Source organism: Theropithecus gelada, chromosome 13, assembly GCF_003255815.1.
Source record: "Theropithecus gelada isolate Dixy chromosome 13, Tgel_1.0, whole genome shotgun sequence".
Classification (NCBI taxonomy): Eukaryota; Metazoa; Chordata; class Mammalia; order Primates; family Cercopithecidae; genus Theropithecus; species Theropithecus gelada.
This window is the reverse complement of record NC_037681.1, coordinates 58,736,956-58,756,213: the sequence shown is the minus strand read 5'-3', so window position 1 is coordinate 58,756,213 and position 19,258 is coordinate 58,736,956. Positions and strand designations below refer to the sequence as shown.

At 41.9% G+C, this 19,258-nt stretch overlaps 1 protein-coding gene across 10 annotated transcripts in view; it reads left to right on the top strand.

The window, feature by feature from the left end:
- The first annotated feature begins 1,579 nt into the window (after positions 1–1,579).
- ATL2 (atlastin GTPase 2) overlaps positions 1,580–19,258 on the top strand; it is a 79,756-nt gene continuing 62,077 nt past the window's right edge. For 3 of the 10 annotated variants that reach the window (XM_025354391.1, XM_025354389.1, XM_025354392.1), the window contains exon 1: positions 1,580–1,840. Coding sequence is in view for 6 of the 10 variants with exons in the window: in XM_025354385.1 (XP_025210170.1) it covers positions 1,723–1,840 (118 nt within the window). In the remaining 4 variants the exon portion in view is untranslated. Of the gene's footprint in view, positions 1,841–2,453; positions 2,873–19,258 lie in introns of those variants that run through there. The other 7 variants (XM_025354385.1, XM_025354386.1, XM_025354383.1 and 4 more) reach the window with 3 other exon arrangements.

Genomic DNA, 19,258 nt, shown 5'->3' with positions numbered 1-19,258 from the left:
ACCTTAATTGAGCAAACAGCCTATGCTGTGCTGTTTGTAAATGGTTTCTTTTTCCCATGTGCCTAAGCAAATGTTGTTTAGTGAGTAAATGACAGCAAATAAATCTTTGTAGAACAATCCTTGTGAAGATTGTTTGCCCTTCTTCTCCTCCTCCTCCTCCTTCTTCTTCTTCCTCTTCAATACTATGTTTTTCAGGCCAATGATAAAACAGAAAATGTCTTGACAAAGTGAGCTCTCCAAATCATATATCACAAGGACATAAGAGGAATATCACTTAACAAGTTGATAAAGAGCCTGTCACCAATATGAAGGAGGGGGAAGGGTAACTGTTCTTTGGATTGTGGAGGTGGTTCAAGTCCCAGAACTAGAACCGTAGTAACTCAAAGAATATTGCCAAGAACATGTATATAGTTATTCACCTAGATTTATATGACAATGAGAACAAACTCCATATTCTGTTGAAATATATTTGGATAGGCCGGGCGCGGTGGCTCACGCCTGTAATCCCAGCACTTTGGGAGGCTGAGGCAGGTGGATCACGAGGTCAGGAGTTCAAGACCAGCCTGGCCAAGATGGTGAAATCCCGTCTCTACTAAAAATACAAAAATTAGCAGGGTGTGGTGGCGGGGGACTGTAATCCCAGCTACTGGGGAGGCTGAGGCAGAGAATTGCTTGAACCCAGGAGGCGTGAGCCACCATGCCCTGCCTAAAATGGGATTTTGAAAGCTTCAATAACACCAATGCTTTTCTAGAGATCGTGCAGGGTGTGAATTTTAGACTTATGAGAAGACCTGGACAAAACAGCTGTTTGTACACCCGGACATCTGTTTTTACTGGAGAAGAGGAATTTCTAATGCAGCTGGAAGCATGGTAAAAATCCAAAGGGATCATGTTTCACAGACGCCTCCACAGGCTGACTTGTATTTTAAAAAGTGACCTGAACTTCTACTGGATGTTACTGGATCCCCAGAAGAAGGTTCATCACAATTAGGAAAGAACCTGCCACGATTCATTTTACGATTAGAGTGCTTTGTGGCTTGCCTCTGCTAGGTGCTAGGAGCACAGGGCCAGCGTATACACAGTTGAGAAGATGGGGGAGGGTCTCATAAGTAGATGGGGAACGAAAGCAAACAAACCTTAGGATGGTGGCGGGGAGGGGAAGCAGCAGTAGGGACTTGGGTGAGGAGAGAAAAGATCAAGCGGAAAAGCACGGCGCTGGCAACATCTTGGGGGGTGGATGGGGAGAGAGGAGGGGAATGGCTGTGATGAGGAGGGGGCGATGAAAAGGAGAGAAGGGGTGCGAAAGCCACCTCACGTGCAGGACGCACGAATCAATGAGAGATGTAAAGCGAATTGGGAGGGAGGGACTTAGTTCTGTGGAGATCCCTTCTGCGTTTGCACAGCCTGGCCCAGCGCTAAGGGGGTGTGGTGCTGAGCTCAGGGAGGTGGGGGTGTGAGACGGCGGCGACAGGGACATCCCCGCTCCAGTCCGACCAGAAGCTTGGAGCCGGGGAGACGGATCTGCAGGCGGGCAGGGCGGGGGCGGAGCGAGAGAGCGATGGGCGGGGCGGAGGCGGAGGGAGGGAGAGGAGATACTGGGCGAGGAGATACGGGCCGAGGGAGGCGCTAGGACCCGCCAGCCGCCCCGCCGGCTCCCGGGAGGTTGATAAAGCGGCGGCGGCGTTTGACGTCAGTGGGGAGTTAATTTTAAATCGGTACAAGATGGCGGAGGGGGACGAGGCAGCGCGAGGGCAGCAACCGCACCAGGGGCTGCGGCGCCGGCGGCGGACCAGCGACCCAAGCGCCGCGGTTAACCACGTCTCGTCCACGACCTCCCTAGGTACGGGCCAGCGGGGCAGAGGCCGCGGGTCCCTGGTGGGGAGAGGACGCTCGCTGCTCGGGCTCGCGGGCACCGGCCGCAGGCGGCGGGGTCGGAGTCCGCGGCTGGCTGAGGTCTCCTCCCGCCGCCCCGCCTGCCCGCCGGGCCTAGCCTCAGCCGCGCCCCGCGCTCCCGCAGCGCGCGGCCTGAAAGGGCTGCTCGTGGGCCGCGGCTCCAGTAGCTGCTGCGAGAACCAGTGGCGCGCGCGTCTGCGCCCGGCCCGGCCCCCTGCCCGCCAGACCGCCGCGTGGCTGCAGCCGTGTCCGCCCCGACCTTAGGGGGCGGCCTTGAGCCGTGGCCGCATGCCCAGGGCGCGGGGAGGTCGGCTGCGGCTCCGCTCTGCCCGGCGAGCTCTGGACGTGGCGGGGCGACCCGTTAGCTGGCGGGCGCTCGCTGTCCCTCGCGCGGACCGGGAGGAAGGGGTGGCCGGGGCACGATGGGCCCCGCGGAGGAGGAGGTCGCGCGGGGAGCAGACACCTTGCTGCCGGGTCCGAAAGCTCCTTAGACACCCTTCCTGGAGGGAACCGCAGTCCGCAGGCCAGGGCTCTGTCCCCGGGCTCGCGTTTCGGGGCTCCTCGGCTCCCGAACCCATTCGCGCGGGTTGTGCGTGGCTAGGGTGCAAGTCCAGATTTTCGGTCCAACTGGGGTTATGAGCCGTTTACGAGTCATTTGGACGATAGTAAGGCCTGATCACTCTGAAAGTGTCTGTGGTGTGAAGTCACCTGATCCTTGACTCCCTGCTTTTGCTGAATGTGAGCTCCTACTGTACGTGTACCAGGAGCGCCCCTGCCCCCTTGAAGACGCAGTTGCGTTGGCAGCGCAGTGTTGTGTATCCCTCTCACTCATAACACCCCTATTTATAGGAGTTTAGCATTTGATCTCGCACTGTGGTGCGAATTGATCGCTTGAAATCCTGATTGAAAATTTTGATGGTACTTAAGAAAGGCGTAAAGTTTTTTCAAAGGCTTATAAATAGTAAAAGCCTACGGTTTGGTAAGTACGGCCAAGATAAGAGTTTATTATTAAATACACTAAATACGAGCTCGGGTCTTAAGATTCCTTTTTATACAGTCTGTAAAGGTTTTGCTGGATACAATGTAAAACATTTTGGTATGATATTAACCACAACGACTCGCTTTAATAGGAAAGTTTATTTGAAATATACTTCATCATTCCTGGTAGTCCTTGGCGCATGTCAGAGGTGATGACAGACCGGAGTTTTGCTAAGGGAGGAAGAAAAGGAAATAAAGCTTATTTTATTATTGTCTGCCAACCAAAACACTTGACAGAACTGTTTGTACAATGGTAGCGCTCTGTAGAATAAAATACTACCAAAGAAGAATCTTCGCCTTAGATCTGTGCTGGTTGGATTTCTTAAGTAATTAGTTGTTTTGGAATGCGGATTGATTAATTTCGCTCTTTTGGTTGGACTCTAGGGGAAGATGTGTGTATTCTTTTCTTTCTTCTTTTCCTTTTTTTTGAGGTAAGAGTTTTAGATGCAGTTTCAAAATATTCTGTGTATTTACCTTATGAAAAGAAACATACATTTATACTTCAGTTATGGTTATCAAAGTTTTTGTGCTGTGGTACCTTGAGAAGAGGTGGTACTCTTCAGATTGTTGTTGAAATAGGGCCCACTATTTATTATTTAATAAATGCTTTTGTCTGCTACTCATAGGTTTTTGTCCTTTATTTTTTAGGACGGGGCAGGAAGACCTTCACTTGATAGCCATTCCTAGCAAATGATTGCCTAAAACAGCTCCTATATCTGCTTATTTGCTCCGAGTCACTCATTAATGAGTTAAAAACTAAATGAAGTTGGTAGGATTTGTGTTTAAAGTAAGAAGAAACAGGCTGTGAATGAACAGGGAATCATCTATTTTTGACTGTGTAGAAACTGTTTGTCTCCCTCTGCTTCCTGGAGAAATAAGCTTCAAATACCAAGTTGGGGTGACTCAAGTGTCACTTTAGTAGTTTAGTGTTAGGAAGATGATTTGTGTTTATTCTTTTAGGAATGTAGGATCTTTAGAAAGCCAATAAGCCCTCATTTTATTTGCTTTTAAAGTTGATAGGATTCTGTAGATATGATTAAATCTATTTAGTAAAGTGTTTTGGAATACTTCAAAATTATTTAGGGAGAAGGAGCTGCCTTACAGTAAAGATATTATAGGGAAAAGAAACCCTGAATGAAAATAAGATTATGGCCTTAAGTCAAGTACACATAGGTGTATTTCAGAGTTCGTTTTTCTGTGACTGTATTGTAACTTTAAAGTTTTGGAATATTCACAAGTATAAGTAACTTTCTTGAAATTGTTAGACCTTTTCCAAAATTATGCTTTTTCCACAGTTGGTATTAGGCAGCTGCTAAGAATACGGGGAGACTGGTTAACTAGTTTGATGATGCTGAAGTTCAACATATGTTTTTTAAATTTGAGAACTTCATAGCAAGATGTATTAAAAAATTGTTAACGGTCATTTGGAAGACCTGTTTGACACACACAATTGTCAGCAAAGCTGTTTGGCAGGCTCTTAAAGTTAACAGCCAGAAATGTAAGGCATAGGAGTAGAAGTTAAACATTTTTTTGGTAATGGTGGTTTAGAGCTTTACAGAGCAAGGATTTTCTCCAGATAGGTGCAGTGAAACAGCTTTTTTATTTTCTTTCTTCTTTTTAAAGTGTAATGGTATTCTGATTTTCTAGACATTTTGGGTTTTCAAAGTCCAGGTGTATTATTTACTTGCTCGAAAATTTGCGAGTTATTTACTTTAAGGAATGTAGATGTGAACATAGAATAACTGAACTTGATTCCACGGTTAATTCATTACTCTAGTTGGTTTCTTCCTATCCGTTAGTCCTCCACACCATGCGTGATACAGAACACTTGAGGGCTTTCTCTACGGCTTTAAAAATGGATAGCAGTCTGAGTGTGGTGGCTCACGCCTGTAATCCCAACACTTTCGGAGGCCGAGGCAGGTGGATCACCTGAGGTCAGGAGTTTGAGACCAGCCTGACCAACATGGAGAAAACCCGTCTCTACTAAAAATACAAAATTAGCCGGGTGTGCTGGCGCATGCCTGTAATCCCAGCTACTTGGGAGGCTGAGGTAGGAGAATCATTTGAACCTGGGAGGTGGAGGTTGCAGTGGCACATGCCTGTAATCCCAGCTACTCGGGAGGCTAAGGCAGGAGAATTGCTTGAACCTGGGAGGTAGAGGTTGTAGTGAGCTGAGATCATGCCAGTGCACTCCAGCCTGGGCAACAAGAGCAAAATTCTGTCCCCCCGAAAAAAAGGATAGCAGGAAGAAAATACCAACCTGAAAATATGATGGCATTAGGATAACACTTGGTAGATATTATAGAAAGAAGTAGAACAATTAGTAAAGGAAGTAGAACAATTCTGTTACGGACATGGAGAAGCATAAAGTATTCAGAAGTGCAAGGCCAAAATAACTTTCACAAATGATTTTCTAAGTTATGGAACATGTCTCTATGTGCTTGGGTGTACACACATATTGCTAAACTTGGATACAGTTTTGTAAAAATATGTGTATTTAAGTAGCCACCTTCACTACCTATTCTGAGACAAATGGCTGTGTGGTGTATGGTCTGATGATAGTTACTAGAAACAACTTTCAAGTCATAAAAGACTAACATCCTCTGTTTTCCCAATAAGATAGTATGTACTTTTGATTGACCTTGGATTTGGTCTTCTGATCAGTACAAGTAGAATCTAGGGGATTCCCTGCTTAAGCTACTAGCTTAATAAAAAGTAGTATTCATACAACTCTTGTTCATACAACTTTATAATTGGCACCCAAACAACCACTTAGAGGCTAGCTGGATATCCTGCTGGCGGGTAACTGTAATAACTTGTTGGAGAAGTATGTAACTGGTGAAAGATACTTATCTAGGATCTCTAGTACATTTTATCTTTTATTGCAAAGATGCTCTGATTGTGGCGGCATTGCAAAGATGCTCTGATTGTGGTGGCAATGCGTCTTTAATCATAAGGAGGATATAATGTAGTGGGAAAAGAACGAGGAGTCAAATGAGTGATTTCACTTAAGCTCTCTGAGCCTTGAGCCCTCATACAGTAGTGATAATCTGTAACAAGGCTGTCGTGGGAAACAGATGATAGGGTACAAGTGTTTTGTAGTGCTTTACAGTTTGTAAAAGTGTCTTTGGCCGGGCGCGGTGGCTCAAGCCTGTAATCCCAGCACTTTGGGAGGCCGAGACGGGCGGATCACGAGGTCAGGAGATCGAGACCATCCTGGCGAACACGGTGAAACCCCATCTCTACTAAAAAATACAAAAAACTAGCCGGGCGAGGCGGCGGGCGCCTGTAGTCCCAGCTACTCGGGAGGCTGAGGCAGGAGAATGGCGTAAACCCGGGAGGCGGAGCTTGCAGTGAGCTGAGATCCGGCCACTGCACTCCAGCCCAGGCGACAGAGCCAGACTCCGTCTCAAAAAAAAAAAAAAAAAAAAAAAAAGTGTCTTAAGGCATAGTAACATATATGTAACAATGTACCAGTGTGGCTACTTGTGTTATTATGCTATTATATATAACGTGTATATTTGCAATAAAAAGTTATAATTTTTCCTGTAATGTGGACAGAGATTTAGTTTGGGCAAGGGTGGTAGGCAAGTTTTAAATTTTAGCTGTAAAATGTTGATAATATGTTCATGATAGGGTTGTTGTAAGTATCAAATGTGTTAAAAGTGCTTAACCCAGTGCCAAATAGTCTGTTGGAGGTGGTGGTTACTATAACGGGTGGTTATTTAAGATGAACCTTTGAACTAAAAAGTAATTTTCAAAATAGGCAACTTGGAAGGTGTTTGTTCAGTTTTTAACATAAGATATGATTATATATTCATGCTTCTTAGCTATCTTCATTTTAATAAACGTGCATTTTAGACAGTTTAATCCTGGGGGCAAAGTAGTTCTTCTGGAATTGTTTATTTCAATTATAGGATTTCATGTGAGTAGTTACAGCAGTTTCCAAGCATGCTTGTCCCTTGGTATCCATGGGAGATTAGTTCCAGGACCTTCCTCTGATGACAGAATTCAAGGATGCTCCAGTCCCTGGTATAACATGGTATCGTATTTGCATAGAACCTATGTACATCCTCCTATATACTTTAATCTCTAGACTGTAATACCTAATACAATGTAAATCATTGTTATACTGTATGCTTAGGGAATAATGACAAGAAAAAATTGTACATGTTCAGTACAGATGCAATTAAAGAATTTTTCTATTCCTGGTTGGTTGAATTCATGGATGTAGAACCCATAGATATGGAGGGCTGACTTGACTGTATAGTGCATTGGCTTTTCAAACAGTAAATCTGCAAAATCTAACTTGGATCTGTTATGCACAGGATTGCCAAAAAAAAAAAAAAAAAACCCTATTAACTTGAAACCGTACTAACAGTGAATCTCATAAAACCTTATTTTTCCCTTCATTTTATCCTTTAGAATAGAGTCATGGACAGTGATTAGCGCTACATCCATCTTTAACATTTTAACTTTAGTTCTGTAAACTTCCTATGACTTTTGAAATGGATTTCGAATGGAGACTTGGATTTTAATACTAGGTCTGTAATGTTTTATTTTTATTTATTTATTTATTTATTTATTTATTTATTTATTCTGAGACAGAGTCTCCCTTTGTCACCCAGGCTGGAGTACAGTGGCGTGATCTTGGCTCACTGCAATCTCCATCTCATGGGTTCAAGCGATTCTCGTGCCTCAGCCCCCCAAGTATCTGGGACTATAGGCGTCTGCCACCACGTCCAGCTAATTTTTGTATTTTTAGTAGAGACGGGGTTTCACCATGTGGGGCAGGCTGGTCTTGAACTCCTGACCTCAGGTGATCTACCCACCTTGGCCTCGCAAAGTGCTGGGATTACAGGCATGAGCCACTGCACCCTGCCTGGGTCTGTAATGTGTTTCTGTAACATTTTTTTCCCCTTCCCAGTGGTTAATATCTACCCTAGCAAACTTACAGTGATTTTTTTTTTTTTTCAATTTTGTTTTGTTTCTATTTTTTGAAATGAGGTCTTGCCCTGTTGCCCAGGCTGGAGTGCAGTGGCGTGATTACCACTCACTGCAGTTTTGACCTCCCTGGCTCAAGTAGTTTTCCTGAATCAGCCTCTTGAGTAACTAAGACTACGGGAGTGTACTACCATGCCTGACTAGGTTTTAAAATTTTTTTGTGGAGATGGGGTCTCCCTGTCTTGTCCAGGTTAGTGTCAAACTCCTGGACTTAAGTGATCCTTCCATCTCGGCCTCCCAAGTGTTGGGATTACAGGCATCAGCCACCATACCCAGCCATTTCTTTCTTTTTTTTTTTTTTTTTATTAAAGAGGTAAAACCTATAAATGCACTTTAGAAATTTGAAAGCCTTCTATAAAGAAACTCGTTAAAGGAGGAAAGTTGGCGCAGTAAATGGGGAGCTTTTTAAACATTTCAATGAATGAATTTGTGGGATGCCAAAAGTTGGTTTAATTTTACCTTTATCAGAATTGGGGAGTTGATTTTTGCCATTTCCTAATCTTTTTTTATCTTTCTATATTTTTTTCTTTAATTCCACACCCCCCCCCCCCCCCACCCTGAGACAGGGGCTAGTCTTGTTGCCCAGGCTGGAGTGCAGTGGCTCTGTCACAGCTTGCTGCAACCTTGAACTTCTGGGGTGTGCCCTCCGCCCCCACCACTTCAGCTTTCTATGTGGCTAGGTCTACAGGCTTGCACTACCCTGCTGGGCCAGGGATTGATTGATTTGTTTTGTTTTGAGATGGAGTCTCGCTCTGTTGCTCAGGTTGGAGTGCAGTGGCACCGACTTGGCTCACTGCAGCCTCTACTTCTGGGTTCAAGCGATTCTCCTGCCCCAGCTTCCAAAGTAGCTGGGACTACAGGCACCCGCTACCATGCCTGGCTAATTTTTGTATTTTTTAGTAGAGACAGGTCTTACCACATTGGTCAGGCTGGTCTCAAACTCCTGACCACAAGTGATCCGCCTGCCTTGGGCTCCCAAGGTGCTGGGATTACAGGCATGAGCCACTGTGCCGGCTGGGTTGATTTTTTTTTTTTTTTTGAGACAGAGTCTCACTCTGTCTCCCAGGCTGGAGTGCAATGGCGTGATCTCGGCTTACTGTAATCTCCACCTCCCGGGTTCAAGTGCTTCTCCTGCCTCAGCCTCCCGAGCAGCTGGGATTACGGGTGCCCACCACCGTACCTGGCTCATTTTTGTATTTTTAGTAGAGACAGGATTTCTCCATGTTGGCCAGGCTGGTTTCAAACTCCTGATCTCAGGTGATCCGCCCACCTCGGCCCCCAAAGTGCTGGGATTACAGGTGTGAGCCACCCTCTGGTCTTGATTTTTTTAAATGACAAATCTGAGAGAAGTTTTGATGGGAAAACACCCCTGTTCTTAGATTTTTTTCAAGATGGCTATTAATAACATCTTCACAAATTGCTGTTTTCTTTTTATCAGCACTTTTTATTTTTTATTTATGTACTTATTTTTGAGACAGGGTCTCAAATATGCAGCCTTCACCTTCTGGGCTCAAGTGAACCTCCTGCCTTAGTCGCCTGAGTAGCTGGGACTTACAGGTGTGTGCCACTGTGCCTGGCTAATTAAAAAAAAAAAATTGGTTGGTGTGGTGGCTCACACCTGTAATCCCAGCACTTTGGGAGGCTGAGGCAGGTGGATCACGAAGTCAGGAGTTCGAGACCAGCCTGAGCAACATAGTAAAACCCCGTGTCTACTAAAAAAAAAATTGTTTTTTCTTTGAGACAGAGTCTTACTCTGTCACCTAGGCTGGCGTGCAGTAGAGCAATCTCGGCTCACTCTACCTTCTGAGTTCAAGCAATTGTCGTGCCTCTGCCTCCCAAGTAGGTGGGATTACAGGCATGTGCCACCACGCCCAGCTAATTTTGTATTTTTAGTAGAGATGGAGTTTCATCTCTACTAAAAATGGGCTGGTCTCGAACTCCTGACGTCAGGTGATCCACCGACCTTGGCCTCCCAAAGTGCTGGGATTACAGACGTGAGGTACCGCACCCGGCCTGGCATGTACATTTTCAAGAGTAATGCCACACATGGCTAGATCCATTCAGAAAGGTTTTACCCATTTATTCTTCATGAGGGTTAGGTTTGTGCTTGTTTGCAAGTACCTTTGTTCACGGTGGGTGTTGTTAATTAAAAATAAATGCCAACGTATAGGTAAAAATGGGCATAGTACTAGTTTAATTTGCAAATTTTTGATTGTAGTTAATGTTGGAATAGTAATATGGTAATTGAAAATGTGAATTACTTAATTTACTTTTTTAGAGATGAAGTATCAGTATGTAGCCCAGGCTAGTCTCGAACTCCTGGGGTTAAGTGATCCTCCTACCTTCACCTCTCAAAGTGCTGGGATTACAGGTGTTAGCTACTGTGCCCAGCCCTGAATTCTTTTTATTAATTGCTTTTTAATATTTTTTGAGCATTTCTCAGTATTTCCTTTATTGTTTTATAAAAGCCTGTTTGCATGCAGGAAATTATGTTTCATATTTGCTTTTTAATTTTGTATTTTTTGGTGAGAATTGTGTGTGTTGGTTTCTTTTGTGTTTTTCTTAAATAAATTGGCAATTTTTTTGAACGTATTAGTGGTAGTCTGTTAGTCTTTAGGCATGCTATTGGAGTACTTTTAAAAAGTTGTTTTAGGCCAGGTGTGGTGGCTTACGTTTGTAATACCAGCACTTTGGGAGGCCAAGATGGGCAGATCACCTGAGGTCAGAAGTTTGAGATCAGCCTGGACAACATGGTGAAACCCCGTTTCTACTAAAAATACAAAAATTAGGTGGGCCTGGTGGCGAGCACCTATAATCCCAGCTACTACAGAGGCTGAGGCTGGAGAGTCACTTAAACCCTGAGTGCAGTGGCATGAACTCGGCTCACCACAAGGTCCGCCTCCTGGGTTCACGCCATTCTCCTGCCTCAGCCTCCCTTGTAGCTGGGACTACAGACGCCAGCCACCATGCCCGGCCAATTTTTTTTTGTATTTTTAGTAGAGACGGGGTTTCACCATGTTAGTCAGGATGGTCTCGATCTCCTGGCCTTGTGATCTGCCTGCCTTGGCCTCCCAAAGTGCTGAGATTACAGGCATGAGCCACCGCACCTGGCCTTAAATTGTTAATGATATATTGATTGTTTATTCCTATCTCTCTTTATTGTCAGAGAGTGGGCATCTCTTTTTAGTGCCTAGTAGTGTGGTAGAAGAGAAGCAAGCTTAGGAGCTGGGTTCAGATCTCTACAAACAAGTTTTAGTTTCCTGAAGTAAAAACAACCTACCTGAAAAGTTTTAAGATTAAAAGATAATGTCTTGGCTATGTGTGGTGGCTCGTGCCTCTAATCCTAGCACTTTGGGAGGCTGAGGCTGCAGGATGGAGCTGAGCCTGGGTGACATAGTGAGACTCTGTTGCTAAAAATTAATAGTAATAGTAATAAAGATAATGTCTTAAAGTGTTTGGCATGTACTGAGTGCACAAAGTTATCATCTCTTCTCTTGAGGGTAGGACATGAAGGGACTGGGGTTAGTTTTCTTTTGGGACTAGAGGCCGGAATGGGACAGACAAATAGAGGACCATACTTAGACAAAGAATTAGCTTTTTTCCCTTGATGGTTTTAGTTGACATATTGTGTAGCTACCTTATAAAAGGGCTTTTGAGCTGCTTGTAGCTAATACCTACAAAAAATAATGTGGGACAGGTGCTTGCTCTAAGCTTTCGTATAGATCATAGAGACTTTATGCATATTTGTGAGTTAAGTTTATTATTAAGCTTATATGTTCTGAAGTAGAAATTGCCATGTGTTAGAGTTGTAGAGGAACATTTCATGGAAGAGGGAGGCTTTGTCACACTTTGAAGAATGGTTAGATCTTAGCAAAGTGTAGGCTTTGCCACTGGTTTGAAGATAAAAAGATAGGCAGTATTTTGGTAACTTTTTTATGACATAATTTAAACATTTGACCCTGATTTCTGAGAATTTTCAATCTAAGAGAGATGCTTAAAAAAATACTTAAAAACAATTAGAGGCAACTGAAAGACCAAATGGTATTAGAGTATGCCTAATAAAAAAAAAGGAATGGGGCTGTTTTTCCGTAGCCAAATAGAGCAAAGAATTGGTTTAAATAACTGGACAATTCCTGGAAAAACTGTCTGAGGGGCTCAAAATGCAACTTAAAAACTGTGCTAATGTCTCCTTCCTTCCTCCTGTTTTTGAGTGTGTGTGTTTATTTACTACAAGGAATCCTGACATGTACCCTCAAATTGCCAAACTAGAGAGGGGACAAAAGGAGAGTATAGTGCGAAGCTCTGACTTTATTTTTGTTTTTTTGTTTTTTTCAAATTAGTCACATTTTATCTAGTTGGAAGGATGTTTATTTGTCTTCTTTTGGCACCATTCCCTTCTTTTCACAGCTGCTCTTGTAGTAGGAATTTTGTCTGTATTGAGCCAAGTCTGGAATTTGAGTGAATACTTACCTTTTGTTTTATTGAGACAGAGTTTTGCTGTCGTTGCCCAAGCTGGAGTGCAGTGGCGCTGTCTCGTCTCACTGCAACCTCCGCCTCCCAGGTTCAAACCATTCTCTTACCTCAGCTTCCCGAGTAACTGGAATTTTAGGTACATACCACCACAACCGGCTGATTTTTTTCTTTTCGAGATGGAGTCTCATTCTGTCACCCAGGAGTGATCTCTGCTCACTGCAACCTCTGCTTCCAGGGTTCAAACGATTCTCCTACTTCAGCTTCCCAAGTAGCTTGAACTACAGGCGCCTGCCCCCACGCCCAGCTAATTTTTTTTTGTATTTTTAGTAGTGATGGGATTTCACTATGTTGGACAGGCTGGTCTCAGACTCTTGACCTTGTAATCCACCCACCTTGGCCTCCCAAAGTGCTGAGATTACAGGTGTGAGCCACTGCACCTGGTCAATTTTTTGTATTTTTAGTAGAGAAGGGTTTCACCATGTTGGCAGGGCTGGTCTTGAACTCCTGACCTCAGGTGTTCCGCCTGCCTTGGCCTCCCAAAGTGCTGGGATTACAGGCGTGAGCCACCGTGCCTGGCCTTCTCTTTTTTTAAACTGCTGCTGTAACAGCCATCAGAGGTAGAGAGATGTGGCAGAATGGAACTTAGTCTCTAAATTTCCAGAGTATTGGCATAAAGCTTTTTGAAATTTGTCATAGTAGCCCTATTCAATCTAAATGTCTATTCTAAATTTAAATATTCTAACTTTAAGTGTGTGTGTGTGTGTATATGTATGTATGTATGTGTGTGTGTATGATTCCCTTGCTAACTGGCTATCCCAAATTTCATAGTTCTTTTATGGGCTTGATACTTTACAACTCTTACAAAGTTAGTTTTTGAGCCTAAAAGAGAATGCTTAAACTATATGCCCGAGTCAAGGAAACCTTCTCTGTTTTTGAGTAATTCTTGATCCCTGTGCTACAAAATCTTGAAGCTCTTAGAGTCATTGTACTAAAAATACTTCCGGAAATAGAAATGTAAATTGTTTTTTTATAAGGCATGTAAAAAAGTGAGTGTCTCTTATAACAAATATGGAATAATTTAGTGTTATCTGTGGCCTTAGGCCAAAGAATGATGTTGAAGAACTGGCTCTTCCATTTTTACTGTCACCTGTGACTTTGGACTTCTCACTTTATATCCAGGCTCTTGAAATTGCCTTATATCTGATTTGCTCATTACACTTCTTACTCATCACTTTGAGTTTATCTCTGCAACACATTTTTGAATCTCTCTCTCCTCTGCTCTGAAATTGTCAGTGGTACTCCTCAGGGATGATGTCCAGCATTCTTAGACCATACTTTTATTTTTGTTTTATTTTATTTTATTTTTTTGAGATGGAGTCTTGCTCTGTGGCCCACGCTGGAGTGCAGTGGCGCAATCTTGGCTCACTGCAACCTCTGCCTCCTAGGTTCAAGTGATTCTTCTGCCTCAGCCTCCTGAGTAGTTGGTATTACAGGCATCCGCCACCACGCCTGAGTAATTTTTGTATTTTTACTAGAGACAGGGTTTCACCGTGTTGGTCAGGCTGGTCTCCAACTCCTGACCTTATGATCTGCCTGCCTTGGCCTCCCAAAGTGCTGGGATTACAGGCTTGAGCTACTGTGCCCGGCCCAGACTACATTTTTAAAGTTAGCCTGAATCTGATCCTCAGGGCTTAAGAGATGCAGCCGTCTTCAGAATGTCTTTATTGATAACCCTAGTTTAGATAATCCAAAAAGGACTGCTTTTTTTACTCAAATAGCATTTCCTTTATATTATAGTATCCTTTTATACTTGTTTGTGTTAGAACTATTAAGAGTAAGGACTGTTGTTATTGAATTGTACTTCTGTCTAGCATAGTGCCTTGCTCTCTAGTTACCAGTGTGAAGTAGGTACGGTGGGAGGTCTTCCTCGTAATTCATGACACATTGGATAGTAGGTGTCCTGAGAATTGTTGGAGTCAGTGAATAGGAAACAGGGAGTTGCACATTTACTTATATTTAAATATATGTGCATATCTTGCCAAAGATGGGCAAATAGACTTTTATTGCATCCTATATTTTAAAGGTATGCAATTTAACACTTGCCCTTCTAGAAAATTTATGAAGAAAAAATTGTTCCCCAAATATTGGGAGACTATGTAAATGATTTGCTGACTGTATAAATAAATATTAACTAGGAAATTTTTGGAAAAATAGCTGTATGCCAAGATTTGTTACAAAGATGATAAATAAACCCCCCCCACCTTTTAAATAAACAACTTGTATTTTTGGTAACTTTTTTCAGGTTTCTAGAAATACTAAGCATATAAGAATTCAGTTCTGAGTTTATTCAACAAACATGCTCATTTGATAATGAAGACACTAACAGTTTGGCTTAGTTGGAAGTGATGCATTTTGACAATTACAAAGACCTGGTCGTGCATCCTGAGCTGACTACTTACAAAATGTGTGTCCTTGCAGATTGCTTAATCTGAGCTTCAGTGTCCTCTTTTATGGAAACGAGGAAACTCATAGCTACTCCACAAAATGATTTTGAGGTTTAAAGAGATAATAGGCACATAGTAGGCACTCTGTTTTTCACTCTTTGTAGTAAAAGCTACAACACCTAAAATTATTTCATACAGTAAATTATTTTGAGGGATGAGAAAGTTACTAATAATATTTCCTCTTTTCCTCCAGATGTCCATGTCTTTCAGTTCTTTGCTCAAATGCCATCTTGTAGGAGAAGCTATCTCTGACTATTGTCTTAAATGACAACTCCTGCCTCCATTTCCCTTGGCTTGCTTTGCTTTTTTCTCTGTAGCACTTAACACTCGCTGATGTCATACATGTTTTCTCTTGCTCTATCTTTAGGATGTAAGCTCCTATGGGCAGAATTTTTGTTGTTGTTCTTAATTTTGTTTTACTACTGAATCTATAGTTCTCAGAACTGTGTTGTAGGTGTTCAGTGACTATTGAAAGAATAAAGATTTATGCATCTCCAGTTCTAGACCTTTCACCCCTTGTGTCAGAATTGCCACGGTGCTGGTTAATGGGGTGCTTGTTAAAAATGTAGATTTCTGGACTCCATGGATCAGCTGAATTAGATTCTGGAGGTGGGGTCTAAGAATCTGTATTCTGAGCCGGTTACCTAGATGGTTCTTAAACTCTAGTGGGTGTGAGACTCACTGTTTTACGGTGTGGCTATGGCTCATTCAATATTGACAGTATTAACTCAGTTGTAGGTCCATGATAAATAATTGAATTACAAATGTGTTGACCTTTCTTTAGTGAGCAGTTTTTTTACCCTGTGATATGTATGGTGAGGAAGGGTTATGTGTATTTGTAATTGTGATTATTTTGGTTACTCTAGTTTTTTCCCAAACATCTAGTTTAATGTGGAACTTTAGGGAGCTAGAAATCTCAAATACCAGATGTTAGTGAATCCACCTTTCCCAAGCAAAAACAAGCTCTTTAAACCCATTCTTATTCTGCACTTGTAGTTTTGTACTCATAAGAATTTATTAGCTAATATTAGGGATTTATTTTAAATGATAAGCATCATTATGTGGACTGATTTGAATCTCCTTTCTATGGCTGTATCACTGGGGAACAATGATTGATCTGTTTAAGAATTAATCCTATAACATTGAAAAGCAGTTTGGTAGGTGGAAACAGCATGGGTTTAAAAGAAATCTTGATGCATGCATTACCTTTTAGCTGTAGAATCTTAAATAATTTTTAAAAAAATATTTGAATATCCACATTTCCTCTCTCTGAAATGGGGCTAATAGCTAAGTTACTGGGTTGTTGAGAGGATTATTTCATTGAGTCATTTCAGTAAATGTAAGTTTTCTTGCCTGTGGAAGTAAATTTTTAGGCAAATTAAAATGTTTCATTCAAAGCAATTGTAATGTATTTCAAACTTACAAAAATGACAGAGAAAGATAAAATAGATACCCAAGTAGCCATTGCATTAATCTAATATATAATATTTGCCATATTGATTTCAAATCCTTTTTAAAAGAGAAATAAAATGTTACTATGCAGTTGAATGGTTCTCCTAATAACCTTTCTCTTTTCCCCGTTTTTCATAGATATACACCTGTCCTGAAAGTGGTGTATGCTTTCTGGTTTTTAAATAGTTTATAACATTTGCCTATTTCATAAATAACATACAGTATTTTGTTGTGTTTAAAACATGATGAGTGGTTCAGACTGTATTCTTTTGTAGCTTGATTTAATTTTTTTCATTCCACATTGGTGTGGAAGCTTATCCATATGTAAATATTTAGATCTTATGCATTAATTTCAATTCTCTGACTTTTATTTATCCATGCGTATTTAGGTTGTTCCAAATTTTTTTTTTTGTAATTACAAACAATACTTTGGTGAACAAGGAACCATGTTTCATTCTTTTTGTATATGTATGCAGGAATTTCTCTAGGATATAAACAACTTACCTAAAAAATATTAAAGTAAGAAAGTTTCAATATTGTGTGCTCTCATTCTTTAAAAATCTGGTCCACATAACAAAAGTATGTTCTCCCTCATCTCCCCCCAGAAAAGTACCTAAGAGCCAGTCCAAGACCCTTTTTTTTGGTCTTGACTTGAGGTGAGATTTTCTTCAAGACTTCTCTGTAGAAGGAAATGAAGAGCCTTAATGCGAGGACTTGCAGAACCTGAATAGAATGTCTGAATTTCTGTCTTGTTGATTATAGAGTTCCCCGAGGCTGGAGGCTGGGTGTGGTGGCCCACACCTGGAATCCCAGCACTTTGGGGAGGCCGAGGCAGGAGGACCCCTTTAGTCCAGGAGTTTGAGACCAGCCTGGGCAACATAGACCTGGTCTCTATAAAAAATAAAATTAGTTGACTGTGGTAGTGCATGCCTGTGGTCCCAGCTACTTAGGAAGTTGAGTTGGGAGGATCACTTAAGCCCTGGGGGTCAAGGCCACAGTAAGCTGTGATTGTGCCACTGTACTCTAGCCTGGGCATCAGAGCAAGACCTCATCTCGAAACAAACAAGCAAAACACCCAAAATCTTAAAAGAAAATTCCCCTGAGGCATCGTTCATTCTAGAATCTCCTGACTAGCTAACAAAGTTGACTTCATAAATTTCAACCTCATTTAAAATACCAAATTTAAATTTACTTAAGTATTCTTTTTTTTTTTTTTTTTGAGATGGAGCCTTGCTCTGCCTAGGCTAGAGTGCAGTGGCACAATGATCTCATCTCACTGCAACCTCTGCCTCCGGGGTTCAGGCGATTCTCCTGTCTCAGCCTCCTGAGTAGTCGGGATTACAGGCATATGCCACCATACCCAGCTATTTTTTTGTGTTTTTAGTAGAGATGGGGTTTCACCATATTGGCCAGGCTTGTTTTGAACTCCTGACCTCAAGTGATCCACCTGCCTCGGTCTCCCAAAGGGCTAGAACTACAGGCGTGAGCTACCGCGCCCAGCTAACTTTAGTTTTTTTTTTTAAGTACACTTATATTCAGGTGTATGCTTTAAGAACTGGTTAATATTTGATGACAAACTTTGGGAAAAATAGTTTGAATTTATACATTTATAAACCATTTTACATTTTTCTTCATCTATTTTAATAAATGCATAAAGGCATTTTTATGCTTTCGTGTTCTTTGAGTGGGAACAGCAAAAATTCTGTGACATCAGTGGTAGTTACTATGGAAACGGGGTACATTTCAAGTGGAAAATAGTGTGTGAATCCTATAGGAAAAACAACTCTTTGTTTCCTGATTTAATAGTAATGAAGGAAGATGAATGATATTATATACTCTTTAAAGCTTTTGTTTTTTTTCTTTTCGTGATAGAGTCTGATTCTGTCGCTCAGGCTGCAGTGCAGTGGCGGGATCTCGGCTCACCGCAACCTCCGTATACCGGGCTCTGGGGTTCAAGCGATTCTTCTGCCTCAGCCTCCCAAGTAGCTGGGATTGCAGGTGTGTGACACCACGCCCAGCTAATTTTTGTATTTTTAGTGGACACAGGGTTTCACCATGTTGGCCAGGCTGGTCTGGAACTCCTGACCTCAGGTGATCCACCCACCTCAGCCTCCCAAACTGCTAGGATTACAGGCATGAGCCACTGCATCTGCCCTCTTTAAAGCATTTTTAAGAGTCTATTTTAGGGTGGTCTTTTGTTGTTGGCTAGAAAGGGACAAGGCTAATGCAGAAAGTACTTGGTAACTGAAATTGTTAATAGGTCCTTTCCTGGAGTCTTTAAAATTTTTGCTTTTGTAATTTGCATTGTAGTTCTAATTTTATATGAGATAAATTTGACTTTATAAGTTCTTAATGTTTTATAGGACCAGATTATAAGTTAAAATATTTTCTTGTAGTATCTGTTTGACTAATAGCTGTTTTTTTCTTTCAAAAAAATTTATTGAAGTCCAAGTTTGTGTCTTTGTCAGTACTTGTAATTCTCGAATCCCAGGGCGCATGGGTCTTGTGGGGGAGACCCAGCACTGTCATAAAAGCTCACCCAGGTGATTGGATGAGCTAGACTAATAGTTTAATAAAGCTCAACTAGCTAATAGTTTTCAATCCTAGCTGTTTAAAATGTTAACATTTTAAAATAATTTCTATAGCTTTTTCCTTTTTAAAGTAGAGATTGTTTTTTGTACCTTGACTGTTTTGAACTTTGGTATATCAAACCCTTGATAGCAACCCTGGAGTGGCTAGTTGTATCAGAGTATTAGCAGTCTCCCAGGAAAAATAGAGCATTACAGTTTTAGCTTGAAAACTTTTTTCCTTCCTTGAAAATTTTATTTTAATATTGTTAGAAACTACATGAAATAAAATTAAATGAATGGCACTTACCTAAACACTTGTGAAAC